This window comes from Oculina patagonica, chromosome 12 (assembly GCF_052425735.1).
Source record: "Oculina patagonica isolate OP01 chromosome 12, crgOcupat, whole genome shotgun sequence".
Classification (NCBI taxonomy): Eukaryota; Metazoa; Cnidaria; class Anthozoa; order Scleractinia; family Oculinidae; genus Oculina; species Oculina patagonica.
The window spans coordinates 29,590,053-29,615,291 of record NC_135769.1 but is presented as its reverse complement, the minus strand read 5'-3'; the positions used below and the strand labels follow the sequence as shown (position 1 = coordinate 29,615,291).

General features: G+C 37.1%; 1 protein-coding gene across 1 annotated transcript in view; it reads right to left on the bottom strand.

Annotated features, from left to right (window-relative positions):
* Positions 1-23,288, bottom strand: part of LOC144634033 (uncharacterized) — a 33,862-nt gene extending 10,574 nt beyond the window's left edge. The window contains exons 1-8 of the mRNA XM_078492971.1: positions 22,371-23,288; positions 18,668-18,822; positions 17,569-17,637; positions 17,217-17,377; positions 13,744-13,878; positions 11,407-11,484; positions 10,351-10,455; positions 9,349-9,502 (exon numbers count right to left, since the gene is read on the bottom strand). Of these exons, the coding sequence (XP_078349097.1) occupies positions 9,349-9,502; positions 10,351-10,455; positions 11,407-11,484; positions 13,744-13,878; positions 17,217-17,377; positions 17,569-17,637; positions 18,668-18,822; positions 22,371-22,686 (1,173 nt within the window). The 5' untranslated portion in view covers positions 22,687-23,288. The remainder of the gene's footprint in view (positions 1-9,348; positions 9,503-10,350; positions 10,456-11,406; positions 11,485-13,743; positions 13,879-17,216; positions 17,378-17,568; positions 17,638-18,667; positions 18,823-22,370) is intronic.
* Between the last annotated feature and the right edge of the window lie 1,951 nt (positions 23,289-25,239).

The window sequence follows — 25,239 nt, the reverse complement described above, 5'->3', positions numbered from 1 at the left end:
AATTGCGAAAGAGGGAAAAAATTATTTAGTCTATGCGATAGTATTTTTCAAGGTTATTACGAAAAGGAAGACACCTTTCTTTGCATACGCTACTAATTGTAAGTTTTGTTTTCTGTAGCTAGTTCAGATAGTTCAGAATTACACTATCCAAAATAAACCAAAGATAATCAGAATTAAGACGGTGGTTTTGACAAGTTAGGTAGCCTGCGAATACAGCCTCTTAAATATCTCCGGAATATCTCTCTCTTCGCGTTTCGCACGTAGTAGCGGGAGCGAATGAGAGGCGGCTGTATTCACCGGCTACAAGTTAGGTTAATTCACATAGTTTTTATGATTTCCCTATTTTCACCGTAGTTTGAGTTTCGATTTAGAATGTTTACATAAAATTGAAACTCCAAAGCATTCAATTTTTTGTCAAAGATGCTAACATTCTATAGAAACATTTGACAGATTTTTTATTCTGATTTTCTCGTTTAAATTTTAAAAGAAGTCTCGATGCGGTTTTTATTCTCGGGACGCAGTTTTTAAAAATTACATTCGCGGAAGGCAATCTTCGATTTTTGCCAAACTGCGCCATAACGATCACATATGGCAATAGTTTTATTTTTAGTTCCTTAGCAACGGAGGTTACAATTGCAAAAAATGTGGTATTCTTTGTTTTCATTCAAAGTATCAAAATACTTTTTATTCATTTCCCTATGTCAAAGTTTACTGTTTTGACTTCTTGTAAACAAAGTTTAGTAACAAAGTTTAAACGCCGGGTGAAAATTAAGTAACAAAGTTAAACGCCGGGTGAGAGGCCATTGAGATAAAACTCAAAAAAACCTGTAAAGGAAAGGTTGAATTAGCTCAATTAGGAATTCCCCCGAGGCAGTGAAATGTCTTCTAACATCATCTTACACCACCTCAGTGACGAGAGTCTGGATGAATGGAAAATTTCTTTAAATTATTTGCGCTCCGGTGAAAACATTTTGAACCCTTTTAACTATGTATCCGGAGCAGGAAACAATATTTTCAATTGTATATTTAAAAGGGGTTTTGAGAAACTGTGAGTTTTTGCCAAAAGTTTTGTGAGGTTCGCACCATTAACAGTCAATTTCCTATGAAAACAATAAAGCAATAACTTTATTGTTTCTGTTGAAAGATAAAGTTTCCCCCGCGATTTCTTGTTTCCACACGCAAACACCTGTCCTGACATCCCTTCCACCATTTATATCCGAATGCTTATATAATTTCACCGCAATCTACCGCAGTTTATTTCACACACGTTATAAACCTTTACCAGCCCCGGGGAACATTTTTTTAGCACTTTTTGGTAAAATGAAATCATGCTAAACATTAGAAAAACACCACCACAACAAAACAAAATGCAATTCTACGAATCTCGAAATACTTTTCACTACAAATACGTCACTAGAAATACTTTTCACCGTAGTTGCCCACGCATTTTCTTGTTTCCACACAGAAACACCTGTTCCTCACATCCCTTCCACTATCTATATCCGAATCCTATAATTTCCCCACGATCTACAGCATTTTATGATTTCAAACACGTTATAAACCTTCATCAGTCCTTTCCCATTTATTTAACCTGGGAAACATTTTTTTACTTCTTTTTGGTAAACTTAAATCAAGTTTAACATTAGAAAAAAATCATCAAAACAAAACAAAACGCAATTCTACGAATCTAGATATATTTATTTGTATCATCTTCAAAACAAACATTTAATTCCCCATTCCCCATATTTACATTAAAAGGTTGAAATATTAAACATTCAAGTTCGACAATTAAATTGTACTTTTTACAAGATTTAGTTGTCCCCTTCCTGGATATGAACACCTTCTTCGGCTTTAAGATGTCTGAATGACATTAAAACTGGTTCTTGGTTGCCTACAGCCTTTGAAAAAGCCTCACAAGTGGAAGGCTGAATTTCAGGTCGATGGCGTTGTATTTCTATCATCTCAATGTCAGGTGCTCTATTTTCTGGCTGTCTTACATGACAAATCTCAAGAAAAGCGCGTCGAAGCTTTTTATTTCGCCAGCAGTAAATAATAGGGTTAACAAAAGAACCCAACAAAATGGAACTCGAGGACCAACTGTAAAAAAACGCTGAAACGCTTGGGTTAAATGTGTCATTCGAAAAAATGGCCACTACAAGAATAAGTATCATTGCAGGCAAGAATGTCACTATTAACGCACCCAAAATTAAAGCTAGGGTGTTGGCTGCTTTGTTGTCCTTTTTTATCCTTTTAGCTTCTTCTTGAGGCAACTGTTCGGTTTGGAGACGTTTGTTCTGTCGCCGTGTTTCTGAGAAAATGTACAGATAACAGTAGCATATACCAGCAATAAAACCTAAGCCGAGAATGACAGATATTACACCAGTCAACGTCCAAAATACTGAGTACATTTCAGTTCCACTTTCTATTACTACCAAGATGATTTCCTGACCTGCAAAATACACAGTTATGGCCCAAGCCACTAGTACACCCTTTTTTATCCGTTGTTTTGTGACAATTTCCAGGTATCTCAAAGAATCCTTTATAGCGATATAGCGATCAATACTGATCAACAAGAGATGACTCAACGAAGCAGACATGGATGCAGAAAGGGCTATGCTCCAAGCCGTTTCCACAGTACAAAATGGCTCGATACCGAATGCTCGCTTAACTATTCCTGCGATACCAATGGGTTGAACGATCAGCCCAACCAGCAAATCTGTTCCTGCCAAACACGCCAGAAGGATGTTCGAATTGGTCTGCAGCCGGCGTCTCGTTGACACGACAAAGATGACCAACGCGTTCAACAGAATGGTGGGAATGATTGCCAGGGAATTAACACAAATTAAAGCAATTAGACTTCTGTGCCTGTGTTCTGTCAGGTACATCTTTTGCCAGACAAAGCCTTGCAAGTATTGACATTCTTGTATATCTGGGTCAGACGAATTTGTGGATGAAGGCACAGAAACGTTTGTCATTTTCCGTTGACAATTTTGTTACAACGCATGTAAAAAGAGAAGATGTGCGCTGTAGTTGGGTTATAAAAACAGAAAACAGTACTTTATTTCTTCTGATTTTTAATGGGACAATAGGTATATGAGTATTGATTTCTCATTGGATACTTTAAAGTACGTGCTCCGTTTGTTTACCTTTTCCGTTTCAAATCCTGAAGCGACGGAGGTACTTGTAGAAAATATGGTTCTTGAACTTGCATTAGTGCGGTAACTCTTTTTGAGCAAGGAATACGCAGATGAGGATAAGGGATCAATAGAATTTTCATGATGCTTATAAAAGGTATATTCTTTATAATAATGTGTCTGAGCTTAAAAAGTATCCATTTCCTCTCCTTTGTGTTCATTTCAACGAGTAGTCTTAGGACATTTGCCGAGAAAATAACTTTTCGCGTTGGCGTTGCGTTTGAAAATTTTCCATCAAGAGTTTGTTTGCATATCTGTAGCGGGAAGTACAATTCTAGCTTCAAACGATTATTGTAAACTGCGCATATTAGCAGTTGCTTTCTATGACACAAACAAACAAACCGAAATGGTGGAAGATTTTTCCTAAAACACTTTCTAAAACAGCAGGTGTTCCTAAAACACTTTCATAAAACGCTCGCGCTCGTAAGTTTATTTTTTTAAGTTTCGCCAAATACCTACTATAAACCTTAATGTTTTCAAAGAAATTACTTCTATGCATCGAAATGACAAAACTACAGTTTTATTGCATCCAAATGTGTCTCCAAATGTTATAATTTAAAGTTACAAACAAACGAGACTTACTTTGAAAATTGTTCAGCCCAACAATATTCAATCAAAAACCCAAATTGCAATCCGTTTTAATCTTCGTCACTTTAAGCCATCCGCAACTTCTTTTGTATTTGCTGTATTATTGAAATGTTCCTTCACTGTTTTAGGATTATATATTTATATTTCACCCAATTTTATGGTCATTTCCGATGCCTAAATTTGGCTTAAGTCCGTGACACAGTTGAGTTCCTTTAAAGAAACTGCGAAAGGGGAAAAATATTTAGTCTATTAGATGGTATTTTTCGAGGTCATTACGAAAAGAAACACACCTTTCTTGACATATGCTACGAATTGTGAGTTTTGTTTTCGGTAGCTACATGAGACTGTTAGTTCAGAATTACACTATCCAAGATAAACCAAAGAAAATCAAAACAAGACGGTGGTTCAAATATGTTGTGTTAATTCGCATAGCTTTTACGATTTCATTTCTCACCGTAGTCTTTGTTTCGATTAAGAATGTTTATATGAATATTAAACTTCCAAAGAATTTAATTTTGTGTCAAAGATGCTAACATTCAAAAAACATTTAACAGATTTTTTTGGTATGATTTTCATGAATTGCATTTTCAAACGAGGCTCGACGTGGTTTTTAGTCTCAGGACGCGGGTTTTAAAAATAGTATTCTGTCGGAAGGCAATCTTCGATTTTTTGCCAAACTGCGCCAAAACGATCACTTAGCAACAGTGGTTACAGTTGCAAAGATTGTGGTATTCTTTGTTTTTATTCAAAGATTTTTCAAATACTTTTTATTCATTTGCCTATGTCAAAGTTTACTGTTTGGACTTCTTGTAAACAAAATTTAAGAAAAATATTTAAAAGGAAAGTGGTTTTGAGAAATACATCAGTGAATTTTTGCCAAGAGTTTTGTGGGGCCCAACAATTAACAGTCAATATCCTATAAAAGAAAGATCATTGTTAAAGATCAATCCTCCGTAAGGTAAAAGGAGTTCTAAGGGTGTATGTGGTTTAAAAATACTCAATTTTAGAAAACTGCCGCCTAAGGTACCTCAAAACATTATCAAAGCGCCTGTTTTACATGTAACGAAATATTTCTAAATGCTATTACAGATTTTTTTTACAACTAGAAATAGTTTTCACTAAAGTTGCCCCCGCGTTTTCTTGTTTCCACGATTAAACACCTGCCTTAGCATTGCTTCCACCATTTAAATCCGAATCCTATAATTTCACCGCGATCTACAGCATTTTATTTTAAACACGTTATAAACCTTTATCGACCCATTTTTAAAATAAACCGAGGGAACATTATTTCACTACTTTTTGGTAAACTCAAATCACGTTTAACATGAGAAAAAAACATCAAAACAAAACAAAACGCAATTCTACGAATCTAGATATATTTATTCGTATCATCTTTAACAACAGTTTGTAGATAACAATTTCCCTTCATTCACATTAAAGGTTGAAATATTAAACATTCAAGTTCGACAATTAAATTGTGCTATTAACAAGATTTATGTGTCCACTTCCTGGATATGAACAACTTCTTCGGCTTTCAGATGACTAAATGACAGCAAAACTGCTTCTTGGCTGCCTACGGCCTTTGAAAAAGCCTCACAAGTTGAAGGCTGAATCTTAGGTCGATGGCGTTGTATTTCTATCATCTCAATGTCTGGTGCTCTGTTTTCTGGCCGTCTTACATGACAAATCTCAAGAAAAGCGCGTCGAAGCTTTTTATTTCGCCAGCAGTAAATAGTAGGGTTAACAAAAGAACCCAAACAAAATGGAACTTGAGGACCAACTGTAAAAAAACCCTTAAACGCTTGGGTTAAATGTGTCATTCGAAAAAGTTGCCACTACAAGAATAAGAATTTTCATGATGCTTATAAAAGGTATATTCTTTATAATAATGTGTCTGAGCTGAAAAAGTATCCATTTACTCTCCTTTGTGTTCATTTCAACGAGTAGTCTTAGGACATTTGCCGAGAAAATAACTTTTCGCGTTGGCGTTGCGTTTGGAAATTTTCCATCAAGAGTTTGTTTGCATATCTGTAGCGGGAAGTACAATTCTAGCTTCAAACGATTATTGTAAACTGCGCATATTAGCAGTTGCTTAATATGACTCAAACAAACAAACCGAAATGGTGGAAGATTTTTCCTAAAACACTTTCTAAAACAGCAGGTGTTCCTAAAACACTTTCATAAACCGAAATCTCCCCCTATATTCCTTTTATTTCCCTCAGAACACGTTGATGTTTTCTGAGTCTCATGGGGCCGGGTTATATTTATTTGCATCCTATTTTAAGACCTCTGCGCTGTTCCTATCACTTAACACAAAATCAAAATCGCGGAACTGAACTCATGCACCAAATTTATCCAAACACACCGAACAGGATCTGATCGGCTTCTGTTTACATGGGATCGTTTGGAACCGATCTGGACTGGTTCCAAAACGGTTCCATGTAAACACTTGGCACTTAAGTGGTTGTATCTGGATCAGTCCGGTAAGGATCCATAACTAAAAGTGCAAAACAGCAGATCCCATTTTGGATCCATTTCGTTCCGTTACGTACCGGTTCCAGAACGGTCCCGTGTAAATAGAAGGAATATTAGTAAATAACAAAGATGGTAAATTTCAAGCTCGGTGATAAAAAGTGAAGAAATTATTCAACATGACACGAGTGTGGGACAAAGAAAAAATCGGAGTCCCCGACAGGAATCGAGCCCATGGCCTCCCAGATACCGGTTGGGCGCTCTAACCAACTGAGCTACGAGAGACTCGTTGTGAGCTGGGCCATTTACTAGGTTGATATGTGACATGCGTCCTGCATACAGCCAGGATCAGCGATGTGTAGTAAATAATAAAGAAGGAATATTTTCGGACAAGATCCATTTGGAACCAGTCGGAACGGGTCCGGTGTAAACATAGTGACGGTCTTTAATTCGTTCGCTTAAAAGGGCTTTGTCACGGATTTGAACTGATCTTTGAACCGCCAATTTACATTTGTGTCGCAGGAAACCTAAAAATAATAGTCCATTCTTATAAAAATTGCTATATTAAAGCTTAGGCTAACGTTTTGAAGTTGTTTTCACGCGGCTTCGAAATATCGATATTTATACCCGTAGCTTCATATCTATCCTCAAATTAAGGTTTATATTCCTTTCGATGTTCAAAGATAATGTTTATTAAGTGTAAAGTTCAGTTGCCTACCTAATTTTAAAACAGTTTAGACCAAAAATCTGCGAAATCCCTGTGACATAGTCTCTTTAATCGCTAAGCCTCTTTTCTTTTCCGGCGAACAATCTGAATAACAAATTTCACATGGGCGCAAAACGTTTACTGCACGCTCTCTACTAAAAGATGGTATCTGATTGGTTCGTGACATCAAAAGCCGCACAAGATTTTTCTTAATTACTGTTCGTTAGTTTAATGCAAAAATTAATTTTTTTGGTTATAGTAAAGAAGCCTTCGATCAGGCCAAGATTTTTTTCTTTCCATTTGCGGGATCACGCAAAAAAAAAAAAAAAAAAAAAAAAAAAAACAGAGCCTCATACATTTATTACTAATTATACAAATTATATGCCTAGACGTCGGCAAAAGTTCGGCCTGCCTGAAATGCACCTGCCAAGCATCGACAATGGATCCCGCAGGGCGGAAATCTTACTGCGCCTTTTGAAAGGAGTTGCGAAAAATGTTACCATGGCAAATGGATGGTTGTTGAAAAGCCGGCAACATAACCGTTGTTTGCAACGTACTTTAATTATATACTATTTTTTAAAGATTCTCTAAATTTTTTGTGAGCCTTTTTTCAGTATACATGTATGTTTCGTATAAAGAACAAGTTTCAGCTAAATATGTGAAGACAGCGTTAGATTCCAGACTGAAATAATAATAATAATAAAAAAAAATCAGATGGCCATTTCACGTTTCACACTTCAAACCTCAGTGCCTCTCTCCACCCAGGTGCATATATGGGTACCCCAGAATTACATGTCTACATTTGTCATACATTTGTCTATATTTTTCCCCGCAAATTGACGCGGTTAGCGAGAAAAATTATAGACAAATGTATGAGAAATTAAAAACGTAACTAAACGCTTTCTAGACCAGCTACATCCTTCAAACTTGGGGAATAAAAACTTTCGCCAAGTATTTTAACTTTACAATTCATAAGTTGTCCAAAATTCGATTTTTTTTTAAAGATATTTGCCGTCAGATTCCCATACAAATACTGTAAATTCTACCCGCTTTGCCTACTCGTCAAGATGGCGTCAAAAACAGTGATAAGGGCTATTGCAATCGTTTCTTATTTAACTTTAATATGTAATTTAGCTGGCTTTGGAATTTAAATTATTCCCTGTATGTAATTGCGCATATTGTAGAGTATCACAATATAAGTAGTGAAAGTAGACGGCTTGTACGTAATGTATGTAATTGTATTTATTATCAGTGTAGGTTAGTGTATTGTAAATATTGAAATAATTTTTAATTAAATCTTTTTTATAAGCATTAGAGCGGTTTTCACTTGAGTGTCAAAAGTTAATTGCGTTTGCTTTGGTTTTGCATTACTACGCTTAGTAATTGGCTTAAAAATCTCGCGCCACTTTCTCAGCCAATTAGGAGTAAAACCAAAACCAATCGTGACTCGCTCGCGCACAATTTCCCGCGCTTCCGCGCTTCGTGCCAGCTACATGCATTTGCTTCGAGTTTTGATTGGTTCACTGGATTATCTGTGTCCTTTGTGATTGGCCAGAGTAATTACTTTGGTTTTGGTTTTACGACACTCAATTGAAAACTGCTCTACAGCTGTATGTGTTGTCAATAAAAAGTTAGTAAAAAGGGAGAGTACAATTTGTGCTGCAATGCTCCTAGTCAATTTTGCTACTGAAATCATTTCGCTTTTCCAGTGAACCCAACAGTTGGGATTGTTTCAATATGAATTATAAATTCTAATTTATAGGGTCACTGCCACTGGGATTTTACTGCTTTTCGGTAAAAAGTACTTAAATTTGCGAATTTTTCTCCTCGTACAAAATGTACATTAAAACGCACCTAGTACATCAAGATGAAAATATAAACTAAATTGTTGTTGAAGGAAGAATCAGCCTGACGTTTTCAAGTTGAGATCTACAGTTCCTGATGGCATCACAACAATGTCACTTGTTTATCGCCTCAGTACACTGTCATATGTCTTTAGGCTCTTGAGTTTTTGAAGTGAAACGGGTGACAGTCTCTCTTTAAAGTCTGTCTCCGAGCCATGAGGCCCATACAGCCGGAGCTTATCCCGGTTTCGGTAGCATTAAGCGACTAGGAGTATTGCTACTCCCCCCTGGATGGGATGCTAGTCCATCGCAGGGTTACCCCCCAGCAGTAAATTCGCTGGTACCCATTTATACACCTGGGTGGAGAGAGGCACTGTGAGAGTAAAGTGTCTTGCCCAAGAACACAACGCAGCGCCCCGGCCAGGCCTCGAACCTGGGCCGTTCGACTCGGAGTCGAGCGTCTCTCTTTAAGGACAAGGATATTCAAACAATAATATTGTGTATTTCCTTTGATGTGATCACATTTCTATTTTTGTACACGTACCTGTAGTGTGAGAAGTTCAGTTTGTGCTGCTGCTTTACTTTTATTCTTCAAGTTAATGATCATTTCCCATACTTCTGTGGGGCTTTCGGCCATTTTGGAATCCAGTGACAAATATGCGTAGTTCTCAAATCCCAGAAGTGTGGCTTTCTCTTGTCTATCACAAAAAATAACAGCTTAGAGACTACTTAAAGTTCACTTACAGTGTATAGACCTAAATCATAATACCGGTAAATATAACTGTTACACAATGTAATAAATACATTGGAAATGTGTTATTAGCAATTTAAATCATAACAAGTAGAAAACAGTTTTCATATTATAACTGAGTCAAAACAGCACGAATAAAACAAGGCAAGGCACTACATAAAATCATCGGCCTTCCTTCATGAACCAGGGGTAGCATCTATGCCAACTCTTCCGGATTATTTGGGAGTCTACGATATACAGACAGAATCTCCTGGTCTCCTGCAGCAGGAGCCTGTTTCTCAAAAGCCCTGGAATCTTTTCGGGCCCGTAAAGCGACTTTTAATTATCTGTATCTTGAAAACAGAGAAGTGTATAGCCTTGAAACTTTGTATGGAGGGAACCTCTGTTAATAAAAAATGTGAATAAAACATCTCTGAAATCATCAGGGTTTGGGATTTTGCTATGGCTTTACGCAATATACAGAGACTTTTCGGGACCATTGAGAAACGCATTTACTTTGGTTGGTTTTGGGAGATTCTTTAGGGGGAGGAGGAGGAAGAAATTAAATATTTGACACATTTCTGTGGTTGAATTGGTAAAGCTCTATTTTTCATGCCGTTTTTGGCGTCAAGCAAAGGTACATGCATGTTGAAACGAAATTGGCAATTTTCTGGATGTCAATTTTTCAGGTTGGCATCTTTGCAGCAGATACTTGTAAATAGAGGGAAATTAAAACAAGTTACATGTGAGCAGAGAGTATAATTATCAGGCAATGCAATTATATGCGACATACATTATACAAGTACATGTATGTACCTTAATTTTCTTATTTCCTCAATAATTTCTGAGTTATCTGTATCTCCTTGTGAAGCTCTGGTGATGTATGCCATGTACATTTTTTCACGCAGACTTCTGTTTTGACTGTTGACCAAAACAAAAATTAATCTCTATTAGCCAAAAATCACTTTTCATAGTATCAGGTCACTTCAACCAATACAGTACTGTGCTAACAACTATATACATACATGTAGGTAATGTTACATGACTTTTGTGCATGTTCTGCTCCTCAGATGTACATGTATGTGGAAAATTTTTAATGTGTTACAACTATTTGAGTTATAATTAACTCTTAAGTTAAAAGTTTTGAATATTCTTCATAATCCCTTTCTCAAACTCATTAATAATTCATCAAGTTAAAACAAAGAAAATCATAGCCGTGAAGGAGGTTTGGATACCAGCAGTATTAATCAGCACAGATTTTTATGATTTTATTTCTCTGTTTACTCCATAGTTTTTGTTTCGATAGAGAAGATAAATCAAACACTCGAGACAGTGTTTCATCCGGCCATCCAAACACATCAAAAATAGTCTGCTGCATGTCACAATTATATTAAACTCTCTTCTCGGTGTTTGGATATGCCGATAAAACACTGTCGCCCGTGTTTGATATATTACATAATAACATTCAAAAGCAAAACCACCACCCATTATTTTCTTTTATAGAGATCTCCTCTAAAAAATGAATAACACAGACATGTGAAAAAGGTGCAATCACAACTTTTCATGATCATCAGGGCTGCGAATAATTTTTTTCACTGGAAAGGACATAATTATGTCCTACTTAGACACCATCATGGTCGGACAAAACAAAATTTTGGTCGACATTGCTAAAAACAAAAGGTTTAATTTTATTCATTGTTGCCGTGAAATGATTTACCGTCAAAAAATTGTCCGGACATCATGTCCGCAACCACAGTTGGGATTCCATCGGACAAGAGCAGATTTTGGTCGGCCAATGTCTAATGACTGACTGTTATTTGCAGCCCTGATGATCATGGTCCTTGGGAAAATAAAACTGCCTGGACATATTACCTGTATTTCATGAAAGGTTCAAAACATGGCAAATCCAAACTGACTTTCCAAGGTCCAGTCTTGGGATCAACTTTCTTCCTGATGAATAAACCAGCAAAACAATAAGCACAGTGTAAATGGAATATTAAAAAAAAATCATCAACTACATAGACCAGCAGAAAATAGTCTTGAAATAATTAATATCATGACAAAAAAATAATGTAAAATTATATAAAATATAAATATAGATTACTTCATAGAAAGTGCGACGTACGGATTTTTATTCACGAGTTGCAAAACTTTGGAAAAACGAACGAGTGAGCGAAGCGAACGAGTGAGTTTTCCAAAGTTTTGCAACGAGTGAATAAAAATCCGTACAAAGCACTTTCTATGCTGTAATTTGTTTATTATATATATAACGAGAATTCAAGCATTGTAAAGTTTACGCGATTTTTCATGTTAAGTAATACATAAATCTTTGACATATTACAGTTTGACCTAGCGGGAGGAAAAACAAAGCAGGCAAATGCACATCGCTTTTCAAGCGAAACCACTTTTAATCAAATAAGAAAAATTACTGCCGACAAAATCTTCTGCAAAAACTTTATTTAATTAAACACATTGCGTTACTTTTTGAAAGCAAAAGTTTTGGTATCGCATCGAGCAAGCGTCGCCACAACTAGCGAATCAACTAAACACGCAGGCGAATTTTCAACAAAATTGCGATATTACACACAAGGAGTCGGTTAATTAGGCAATAATTGCGACGCAAATCCACATTCAAAAATGCAATCTACTTTACCATGGTGTTCCCGAGGGTGCTAGTGCTTGAATATTCTTAGAAAGTCCGCGGATGTGTTGTAAGTTTTGAAGAAATTCTTGTCTTCGCTTTCACTTATCGACACTTCGCTTGTCCACGCTCCGCCTTTGAAGAATGATTTTTATCGTTATAATCTCATTACCGTATTCTTTCGGTTTTGCTTAGCGAGTTCCTGTTTGCTTGCCTTTCCATAAAGTACTCTAAAGACAAAGTTTTTTAAAGGAACAAACCGTGTAGCCATATTTTCAAAGCATAAACTGCCGTAGGGAACAAACTTGCCGCTCGCTGTTTGCTCAACCTTGTTGGAAACCATTTGAGTTCTCGTGCTTTGATTGGTTGGGTCATTCCACTCTAGATGCTGATTGGTTATATTTTTCACATGTGAAAAAAGCTATACGCGAAGCTGATTGGACGTATCGCTTTTCTCACATGTGAAATATAGCAAATATAGAAATCTATTTGGGAGATTTATTGCCCAAATTTCTCGCTATATATGTGATAATAAGTTAAATGTTCTTTTTCAATTCAATTCAATTCAACAAAAAAAATATCTTTTTAATTTTTTGTTATTTGTGGTCCATCTTTGTCCCCCTGGTCACAGGTAACAGTGTAATAAACAAAATAATGGCCGGCATACTCACTGTCACAGGCTAGTCAAGTTAAAGAATTCAAATTGCAAACGCGAGCTTGTCTTTAACTTTTTTACCTTTTTATCGAATTCTAAGATAAATCCCTCATAAAATTAGTGAAAAAATTGCACATTCACAACAAACACAAAACTTCTCATTTTCGCGTACCAACGGCAAACGGAAGACAGCAGAGGTTAAATTATTGCCGTTCGCGGGAAAAATGAACGTCTTGCTTAATCTCTCTAGTGTCTCATAAAACAAACTTGAATTCCAGTTTGCGCATTGGGTAAGCATCTCCCAAATTAAGTTTCACTGTAGGCTTATTATCATTAAAACCATAATTTTATCAGGAAATGATTTGCCTGGGTCCTTGCCCATCCGACAAGCGAGCATGAAATTTATTTGCCTGACACAGAAGTGTTATTTCAGAAAATATCCATACCCCTCACACAGAAGGCTTTTTGATTTGAGTCCACCCAGTCCTCTGGAAATTCTAGTCAAGCCCCATACTGTCCTTTAAATATGTTGGCTTTTGAGACCCCCTTACACCCTCAGAATTTCCACTGACCGTCCATGGGGTGGGTATGGATATTTGTTGGAAATGCACAAATTTACTAGTCCTAAATCATAAGGGGACTTTTCCAAGCCCTGTACAGTCAACTCTCGCCTTGCAGACACCCCGCTATTGCGGACACTTTCTGTTACGGACAAAATGCAGATCCCCGGCAAAAGAGGTTTGACTGGAAATGACTCCCGCTATTACAGACTCTCGCTATAACAGACACTAAACGATGCCCCGAGCGTGTCCGTTATAACGAGAGTTGACTGTACAACAAACTAAACCATCTAAAGATTAAAAGTAGATGTCTAAGTAAGTACATGTAGTTTACAACAAAAACGTTTTAAAACCTTGATCCTTTAAGCTCAGAATCAGCAGCTGCTGCCTCTGCAGTCATCTGAAGAAGTGATTCAGGTAATCCTGCGACATCTTCTGGGTTTGTTAGGACCAATGAGAAGGCCTTTGTTGCATCCAAGACATTGTTACTAAAGAAAATTGAAAAGAGATAACAGTAAAAAAAATCCTGATTTCTTGAACTCACGGTTTCTTGAAATTCCCAATTATTACAACAAAATATTAATTTCCCTTTGTAAGTGAGCTTTCTTCTCTGTACATAAATATTTTACCCCTGATTTCTTGAACCTCCTAGTTTCTTGAAGCAAATTTTATTTTTTTTAGAGGTTCATGAATTTGGGATTCTACTGTAATTGAAGACCGGCGGGAAAGAGCGGCCCCTGGACTTTCTGACTAAATCGAACATTTTTGAAACAGCTCCAAATTGCGCATGCAGGTTTGTTTATGTGTGCTAAACACTGTCCTGTGTTGCATTCGGCTGGTCTTTTCTTCGTTTTTCAGAAATTATGTATGCAAAAAAAAGGCATTTTGCAAGCTTACGTTCTCCCAGTCAGCTAGAAGTCTGAGTTTTCCAACGCATCGCGTGTACATCTTTCCCTGTAGGGTTTTCTAAGCGTCTACGGAAGGCGAGAAACGTACATTTAACAAGCATGTCTTCGACCCGCTGCGCATGTTTTTTTGTTGATTTGAGTAGAGTAGGACTGGATACTGCATTGTGACGTAAGGTCACATGTTAGTGGCGGAAGAGTTTGAATTGAGCGAAATGGCGCGTGTGAAAGTAAAACAAAGAAGTTTATAGTTTTAGCTTGAGTGCGGCTGCCAGATGGTTGAAGGACATCATTAAGTCTGAATACCCGTAAGTTTACAGCATCGCTCGAAGAACTGAGTGATGTTTCTGCCTTTGTTTTGTACAACAGCGCTGTTTAGCGCTTCGGAAAAAACGTTGCAAACAAGGTAGTTTTGAGCCTGGCCGCATAGAAGGCCTAAAACAAGAGGTTTCTTGGCGGGAACTTCGTCAACGTGAGTTTTACAGGGTCCGCTTGGGTTCTGCCGCGACAAAGTTGCCGAGAAGTGACCTGGTTTTAGACTTTAAAAAATTCTTTATAGGTTTGGCAGGGGACCTCCCCTTGCAAAATTTTTTTCTGTGCCTCATTAAATTTTCATCATTCAATAAATCAATCAATCGATTTGTGCCTTTAGTTAGTTTATCTTGGTTTCGCGTAATTTTGTAGATATGTGATGATGTAAGGAGTGGAGATAGAAGTGAGAGCAAGCCGGCGGTACTTAACTGAAAGCAAAACTAGTATAATGTGACAACACGAGCAAACGTATTCAATCAACATAACATGACATAACATAACATGAACTTTATTTAAACTCGAATTGTAGAGTAGCCTGAAATAGGCTAATATCTTCGAGAAGAACAATCAGTCTTTATTTCCCTTTCACCTCAAAATTACAGCTAACAGTAACAGATTACAATAGTCTTGCCCGAAACAACAAAAAGCAGCTAACCGCAAGCAGACTGCAGTGAAAGCTTAAGCCGCTTGAAACGCTAACGATTACCCTAACCCTAACCCTTAAACTTAGGTTTAGCTTTTTAACCCTAAATTTGAAATGAAACCCTAGCGTCAGACCCTAACCCTAACCCTTGGGGTTTAGGGTTAAGCTTTTTTCGCTAGGGTTAAGCTAAGGGTTAGGGCTAGGCCTGTAATCCCAAAACTTTAGCTGACTTCATCGTTTTGAGAAGCAAAAGGTTTCCTTTGTTTATCGTTTGTAAAAAAAAAAGACAAAAGAAGCTGCGTGAGCAAACACCTTGTCTTTTTGCATGTGTAATTTTTCAAAAACGAAAAAAAGACCAATGAAATGGAAGAAAGGACAGTGTTAAGCACACGTAAACAAACCTGCATGTGCAATTTGGAGCTGTTTCGATAATGTTCGATTTAGTCAGAAAGTCCAGGGGCCGCTCTTTCCCGCCGGTCTTCAATTATTAAAATAATTAGAGTGGAATCCCACGAACCTCAAAGGAAAATAAAATTTGCTTCAAGAAATTAGGCAGGTCTTAGAACGACCAGTCAGGTATCCTAGAAATGAAACATAACTGACAGTGCTGCCAATGGCAATATACGTTTATTTTCTGGAAAATGAATCCCAGAAAGAAATCCTGCAATAAAGAACATATCTGATACATAATTGTACGTACTGTTAAATTGGAAGCAGCCAGGGAATTATAATTAAAAAACAATAACAATGTTTTAGGGCTTAGTTGTACAGAAAACATTTTGAGGACTGGCACAAACTATGCAGCCATGTAAATTATTAATAAATAATAATTTAATATATAAACTGCAGTGTTTAAAAGGATTTACAGCCCTGAGAAAAACGCGCAAACCCAGGATAGAAGGTGGTACCAATTTCCGAAACAACAAGTGTCAAAGATGCAAGCTGGTAGGGGGTCCGGTGGTGGGCTTGCTTGCCCTGGAAAAAAATTTTTGGACATAAGCTCCCTAAAGTCCACTTTCCTGGGTTTCTGAGTCATCCAGACAGGACATTGGTTAGTTCCATTTCCTCAGATGAAAAATGAAGAATTTCTTGAAATTTTAACTTGGAAAATTACTATTTTAGAAAATGTTTATTTATTAGGAAAAACTTTCTGACCAATTTCCACGCCTGGTTTGATTCCACGTTTGGCCCTTTACTTAAATTTGTTGGTGTATAGTTGATATTAATATTATCTTGAACCAATGTTCCTTGGAAATCTTTAGGAAACTTTAGAAAACTTCAGGTAATCTCTGCTTGGCATAAATTATTTAAATCATAAAAGCAATATTTTAACATTTGAAGCTCATTTTTATGAATTGGTGCTGTTCTTACTGTTTTGCTCTGTTCTTTAGTTTGTTTCTATTGACATCACAAAGTGCTTTTATTTCCCCAGTTTGCATTTTATTCTGTTCGGGAAAATTTACCTTCTCATTTGCAAGTATTGATTTTGTTAAAAAATACAGTAAATGGCAAGAATCCCTTCTGGACAGAAAAAATACAAGTTATATTCTACTGAGTGATGGTACAAAATAAAAAATAATAAAATTAAAATAGTACAGTATATGCTGCCTGCCTACCTGAATTTATCATTAAAGATGTGAGTATTGTTCATCGTGGTGTAAGATAGGTAATAAACGTTTATTCGTTTGTCTCACGATAGAATCGCTTTGAGATGTTGATCGCGACATTTCGACTGCAATACTGCTAGTCTACAAAGCAGACCTCTGAGGGAACATCATCTGTTAGTCGGAATAATAATGAGGATCGAAATGCACCAATCACAGCGAACCAACGTGCATAAATAGCGACGCATAAAGAATCGACCTCATCGCCTGATGAAGACTAGCAGTATTGCAGTCGAAACGTCGCGATCAACATCTCAAAGCGATTCTATCGTGTGACAAACGAATAAACAATTATTACCTACCTGAATTTGTTTCCCAGTTCAGCCAGTCTCAGTTGAATGCCGTTAAATCTTTCCTTATCTTTTCCTTTCAATGCCACTCCTCCATTTCTAGCTGATCTTAAAAATGTGGACACTACTCTCTGCTGTCCTTCATCAAGGCTTTCACCATTCTTCTCAACTTTCTTTAAAAAAAAATTGAAAAAAAATTAATCCATTGTCAGTGACACCAAGGCATCAACTGAAGGTGGAGCTCTCAAGCCTCATACACTGAGTGTGAGACTCATGCAAATTATACATGTAACTCACTGCAATCTTACACTTTTGCACTGAAACAAAAATTGTATTTTAATAACTCAAGCAGTAAGTTTCTTACCCCAAGAGCATCATACAATGGGACACTCTGTGATGCCTTCATAGAAGCTTGAACAACTAAGGGTTGAACCTAATAAGCCAACAAATTATATTATCAGCCTCTTTTGTGAATTACATTGTATTAGTAAGAATATAGTTCTTAAATAGGTCACTGGAAGGTGTAACTTAAGGTTATATTCTTACGATGTATTTCACTGTTGCTGAACAAGTGACATTTTTCCTGTTATAATTACACTTTTTTATAAAAATGTAGATTTATTATAGATTACTGTAATATGTTAAGAGAAACCATTCTCATTATTATCACTTAACACTGTATTGAAATATTTGGGTTATCCCCTAACTCACTTTGAAATTTTGAATCCTTTCTGAGAAATTACTGGTAAAGAAGCCAATTCTTTTTTTTTTTAGTATTGGAAGTACATGTAGCTGACTTCATTCACTATCACAATCAATATTTTCTGTGCTTTTAAATGACTGTGGAATATTCAATGTATATTTCTTTTAGATGCAGTAGAATGCAAAAACCCACAGCAGAAAAAAACATAAAAACTCTAAATATATTAAATTTTTTTATAGATACATGTACATTATTAACAAACTCAGTGCCAGTATAGTAGTCAAATGAGTTAATGGAACCAATTACCGGTAGATCAAAGTTGTCAAAAATGATTGCAAAGTATCATAGTAACAGTTTATATAAACTCTTTTGCAGTTAAAATAAACTGAATTATCAAGTGACACTTACATGAAATGAATTTACTACCGGTATTTACAATTAAAAATCTATCAATAAAGGACTAATTTCAAAAAGTATCGAAATGTGAAAAAGCTTTCAGCTCTCTTTGTCCTACATGTTATGGCATTATTATACAGGTAAAACTTTGGCGCTTTCTGCCTTACATTATACTTAGACTCTATCAGTGCTGGTCTCGGTAGCAGATGGTGAATAGTATTAAAATTAATACTTTGCAAAAACATTAATAAATTTTATTAATGTTTTTGGAAGGCAAGAGTATGACGATTATCACTGTACGACACACATGTACAGTGAAAGAATAAAAACGATTTGCAAGAAAAGTGACATTTTAGCAAGTGACCTTTTCATAAGCAGTTCTCAACTCCTGACTGTTGCGAACTCCATTTAAATGTGATGTCACTCCCCAAGCATAACTGAGCGGGCTGCCTATCTTTTCCAGTGGTTCAATTATTGTGGACCAAGGTCTATCAATTAGTGGCTCCTTAGTATTATTATCTGAAATATGATTTCAAAAGTCAGTAGATATTAATTACAGTGCAATCACAGAGAACCCAGACTAATGCAACAAGACATTAAATCAGTGGTGTAAAATAAAAACAACTTGGGCTCTCAGGAACAAAGTCAAAATACCTAGAAACAAGAGAAAGTGACCTTGTCAAAATTATATGATATACATGTCATGGTTTAAATTTGTCTTTGATTTTAATGCCAGCACTCAATGCCGGGGCGCGAGCTAGGACTCGAGCTCAGGATTTGAGCTTAGGATTTGAGCTCAGGACTCGAGCTTTAGACTCAAGTTAGAACAATTTTTATTATTATCTGAACAGTGAGATACTGTAAATATTATTAAAGTACTTGTTGCTATGATATTAATGTACTTTTGACAAAGATATAAAGTAACAAACAACCAACAAATAAAAGCTAACCACAAGAGAACCGAGGAGAAAGCTAACGGCAAGCACACTGGAGTGAAAGCTAACCGCAAGCAAACTGGAGTGAAAGCTAACCGCAAGCAAACTGGAGTGAAAGCTAATGGCAAGCAAACCAGAGTGAAAGCTTAGGTCCCGAGTTCAAGTCCTGAGCTTGAGTCCTGACACGGTATTTAGGTATACTCTAGCCAGGTAACCAAGAAACAAACAATCTGAAAGTGCACCAGTTGTGAGAGAACTGCAGTATAACAAGGCCTTCCAAGGGAATCTCTGATGTCGCTTTTTTGCTTGTTTTCCAAAGAACCTGTCGCTTTTTTGGTTAGGGAAAAATGTTGCTGTTACTTTTTGCTACAGTACAAACATCGCTGTATGTACAAAATTTTTGTGATGCTGATACTTTGTTGCATTTAAAGTGTTAGTGCCAGCAAATATTTCGGTCAGTACAAAATGCAGACTGCAGATTGAAGACTGGGTACAAAATGCAGACTAACATTTAAAACTGTTTTTGTCGTCTAATACATGATAACATTTCATTTTATAATTTACCGGTTGTCCTGGCAATCCCTTTTCCGATGTCATCTTTGCCACAAAAACTCGCATTACCAGGGAATGATCTTGGTCCGTTACTCGAAATATACTTTTTAAGCGATGTTTGAAAATCAATTCGTTCTTAAACATGATTAAAGCCTCGTCAGTCTTCTCACTTCAAGCGCGAGATCGCATAACATAAACCTCACAAAATAACAACACTCATTGCAGCATGATACCAGGAAACCAGCAAAGACACATGACTTTCCGTGCACGTGTGCGTCCTTTTTAGACCAAAATGTTCGTTTTTAAAAAGAAATCCAGACTGAGGTCAAAACGGATCCTTTATCTTGACATCATCATTGTCAATGATCACTGGAAGGGTAAATGATTTCATTTTGTGTAGCAATTGTGTGGTCATTCATGATCCGATGCGATAAAACTACAACAAAATGTAGACAAACGGAAAGTCACAAAATCAAGCTTCATTTTACTCACCCATTTGTCCTCGAAGAATTGAAGCGAGAAGACTGAGAAGGCTTTAATCATGTTAAAGAACGAATTGATCTTGGAGACTTCGTTTAAAAAATTCATGTATATATTTTCGAGTAATGGAGCAAGATCATTCCCCAGTAATGCGGGTTTTCGTGGAAGATGACATCGGAAAAGGGATTGCGTGTCAACCGGTAAGTTATAAAATGAAATGTTTACATGTATGTTATCATGTATTAGACGAAAAAAACAGTCTTAAATGTCAGTCTGCATTTTGTACCCAGCCAGCAGACTGCAGTCTGCATTTGGTACCTGGTCTACAGTCTGCAGTCTGCATTTTGTACTGACCGGAAATATTTGGGCGTTAACAAAACCCGGATCGGATCGGACCGGATTGGATCGGATTATCAAAACTCGGATCGGATTCGACCGGATTGACAAAACCCGGATCAGATCCAAAAAAAGTCGGATCACCGTAAATTCCCGCCAAAATCGTCACGTGATAGCTCAAATAGAAGATGGCGAAAAAGGAAGTAAGTGGATGTTCGCTGTGTGCTAATATAAAATGAGACATGCCAACACGACTACCGCTGGTTGCTGAATCAGCCTTAAGTCTGTTAACGGAGGATTTAATTAACGCTCTCTTGAGCCATTTCAGTGATGACCTTTAGGCCATTTTGTTTGCTAACTCTATGGCATATTCGTTAGGTTTATTGGCTCTTGTTTGTTGAGAGATTCTTCAGTTCGTATGATAACGTTTCGTTACCACGTACGGTTGCGAGGATCTAAGATCCGGGTCTTTTAAAGGCTACTGCAGTCTATAAGCATTGCTAGCGATGGTTTCTTTGTTTTTAAGCTCCCCTTAGTTTGAGTGGCTGTGATTTGTGCTCTGGGAGCTATGAAACTTTACCTCCATTATTTTTTATCTGTTTTGTTGTGTTACTTGCATCCAACAAATAAATTCTATGGCAGTTTGATCACTGCATTTGAAGTCTCTAGGATGCTGCAACGATGTTTCCTGGCAAATGTTTTATTTAAGACTCGAGTTTCGGTCCTTCAGTGGAGCTCATCAGTTGCTCCTATGTTAAAGTCTCATCAAATGATTTGAAATCAATTGATTGCCGTTTTTGTACTTGTCTGCAGGATCAAAAATGCAAAGGTAAATATTAAATTTAATCGAAGGCTTCGAGGGCTGCAAGAATGTGGGACAATTAGGTGTCGTATTTATTAGTGAAGATAAGTCTTGAATGCGAAACACAACAACAGTGAGAGAAATCACAGCAATCGTCGCACTTTTCTTGTTCATTTCCCCACTTCAATCTTTACCTTACACTCTAGTAACGGAAATCATTTCAGCAGGGTCAACACACAGAAAACATCCACTTACTTCCTTCTTTTGAGGTATCACGTGACGATTTTGGCGGGAATTTACGGTGATCCGATTTTTTTGGATCCGATCCGGGTTTTGTCAATCCGGTCGGATCCAATCCGAGTTTTGATAATCCGATCCGATCCGATCCGATCCGATCCGATCCGATCCGGTTCGATCCGATCCTAGTTTTGTTAACGCCCGAAATATTTCCTTAACAGAAGATCAACCACATGTATTAAATTGTCACTTTGCTGAAACTAAAATTGGATTGTCACTGTCACAGATTGTCACCCCTTTTCTGCCAGTTTCTGTTGACTGTCTTGTGTTTTGGAACAAGATTGTCGCCAAAATTCCTTGAAAGGCCTCTATGACAGGGTAAAACAATCTCTATCATTTACGCATTTTGTTGCTGTTTTCCAAACCAATTGAGTAACTGGAAAGAGACTGAATTGGCTGTTTGGTTAGCCCTTTCTTCTGGATTTTATATCTCTGTAAGTATATCGCCTTTATAGCCATGTTTCATAGAAACCCGCTCAAAGAACACTCACAAAAAAGGCTGAACAGCATTAATTTCCGCACAACCCCATCCCATTCAATGGTGTATGCAATTTTTCAATTTGATAGCTTTGTTCTGTATGTTCATGCATGACTGATGATCGTGTGTGAATGACTGTGTGAAAAATGCTGTATAAGGCGATAAAGGAATCTAAGCCGCTACTAACCTTCTAATTTTGTCTCGAACTCCGTAAAGTCATTCTCGAACTCGTGAACCAACTTCTCGATGGCGGGAACCACATGCGAGGTTCGGAATTCACTAAAGCGAGGTAAGGCCTCTTGGTTAAGGAACGGATTATAATCACTTGCAGTGCAAATGGGACGCTTTAGAATCCTTATCTGTGAAAGAATTGTGGAAAGATGGAAGCAACGAAGCGGATTAGTCCACAGATTTGTCAACTTTGGTAAAGAACTCGTCATCATAGCCGCCATTTTGTAATTCCGCTGCCCTACGAGAACGGAGGCAAATGCAAACAAAAACATAGGTACGCACTGCGTGCATGAAGTTGCTTGTCATTGTAAACAAACAGAAGATTGCCAAGTTAGTGACGTGGCAGAAGCCGGTCGACTTTTTCGTGGGAAAATCCGCCATTTTGTAAATAAAGAAAACATGAAGCGAAAGTGGCGATTTTATGGAAAAATAAACTGCTCAATTTCAGATAATTTCTGTAAAACTCGATTTGAGTATTCACAGTTTGTAAATTAAAGTTATAAAGTTTTTTGGCAAAAGATTCTCCAGGAATCAAGAAATCCGATTTAAATTTCCTCGTGGTTTTAAAAATTTTCTCGCGTTCTAAACTTGAATTCTTTTTCTAGCACATCTACAGTCCTCAAATTCATGCGCCTATATATTTTAGGTCGCACACTGCGAATATTTTAGAAATCAAATCTTACGGGAATTACTTGACATCAGATTTCAGCCGTGTTTCTCCACATAATATCAGTAACACAGTATTTCCCTTCATGTTTCCATGTGCTTTCAGATGAAAGATTTTTCTACGTAAAAACCTACTGCTCAAATAGGCTGCGTTTCCTTTCAAATTCTTGTGTTTGCTTTTCGAAAGATGGACAACCCCTATCTGCAACATCCCCCCCCCGAAGAAAGCGAAAAGGGAAATTAACACCAAAAAAAAACAGGGGTTTATGGTGAAGGGTAACCTAGCTGTGTTGGACTGACGAGAAAGGCTCATAATCAAATTGACACCGACTTCATTAGCCGAAAACTGACTTGTTCAGCAATGCGCAGATGGACGAAAATCTCATTCAAGGCCAGTCTCTTCAGACTATACCGGGGTTACTTATTTATTGGTATTTTTTGGAAAAATCCATGCTCGGAGCATGTTGAGTTTGTGTAGGGACTGAGCAAATCGACTTTTTGATGAAAAACCGAACCGGAGTTAGTGCTTTTCAGTGAGAATGTTTATTCAAAAATATGTTTACTTCACCTGAATTTCTCTCTCTCTTGAAACGCGTTCAGCGTATTTAATTAGAATTCTCGCCAAATGCCGGTGTTCGCTTCAGTTGTTCAAGGGATAAGTTTGTTCGTTTTAAAACGGGAGATTTGGCTGTATTCGAGGTCGTCATATGCGGGTACTGGATTTTAATGCGATGACCGTGAATACGGGCCAGAATTTTTTCGATTGGCTTCGGTCAAAAGAAATCAAGACACTTAAGCCAAATTCAGTCGAAAAATAAACTAGGGTACATTAGATCAATTAGTTCAGAACTTACGCTAAGATGACTAGCTTTTCAAAAGTCGCTTCATCTTTGAGACAGTAGGTGAAATAAATACGTACCTTTTATCTAAATGTTCCAAAATGACGCAGTTTAGACTAAATCAGAGTATTTTGAACATAAAACTCAGTGAAAACCCACACGCGGCCTGCCCTGTATTCTATTTCCGTGTAAACTTTTTAAATTAAAGATGAGAAATGTCTTTTCATCGCCCTTATACTGTTATTTTTTTGTGTTGAGACCGCGCGAACAATTTTCAAAAACATTTTACTTATCAGCCAAGAAATGGTAAATTTGCGTTTAATTAATATGTTTTGATGTTTCTTCGCGTCACACTTTATTTGCTTGCAACACTCAGAGATTTCGTTCCTCGTTTTCACAGTATCGTTTTCATAATTCAACAAACGCTTATTACCAAGGGCGAAATATATCTATACTGCCAGTTAATATCAAAGGAAATACACTGAGAAAGCGACCCGGTGTCAATATCAACTGTTCATAGCTTTGTACAATGCATTTGACTGTGCGTCCACAAGTTCCATCCGGCACACGGCTAAAATGCTACGAATTGAAAACTTATACTTTCTTCATAACCAAGCGACTACATATTTGACACGAAACACCCAGAGAGCATGATCGAAAAATTGACTTTTTTCGTACTTCCTTATCACCTAATCACTTCCTTTGGAATTTGGTCGCGATAAAGCAGACATTTGTTCACCTAGCGAAAATTAAGGTAACCCTTTATGTGAGCAGTTAGCGTTGCGCCTAGAAACATATTGTATCAATGAAACACGGCAAACGGAAAAACAGAGATATATTTTTTTGTTTTATTCAGGCTCCAGTTTGGTTTAGCGACTTCAAAGGAATGTCAGTGTATTACTCGACAAACTAAACAAAGACGCTGCACTTATTAACATCAGTCTGGAAAGAATTCAAATTTGGGCTACATCATTTTCAACTTCCGTGTAGCTTTCCCTGTGGCAGGTAATGCCACAAGCTGTCAGTCACTGAGTTTTCTTGGATCTCGAACTGGAATTTTCTTGTGCAATTCTCATAGATGTAATAGTGTTCAGAATTGCATTAAAGTAAGCATTTTGCCACTCTTTAATGTTTTTCATGTTCATGTACAGTAGAACCTCGGTTTCTCGAAACTCCCAATTTCTCGAACCAATATTCGTTCCCTTTAAAAAGTACTTCTCTGTAATTTTACCCCCGATTTCTCGAAGCAATTTTCCTTTTCCCTGGAGATTCGAGAAATCGGGATTCTACTGTATTAAAGCTATTATTTTTAAAATAAGT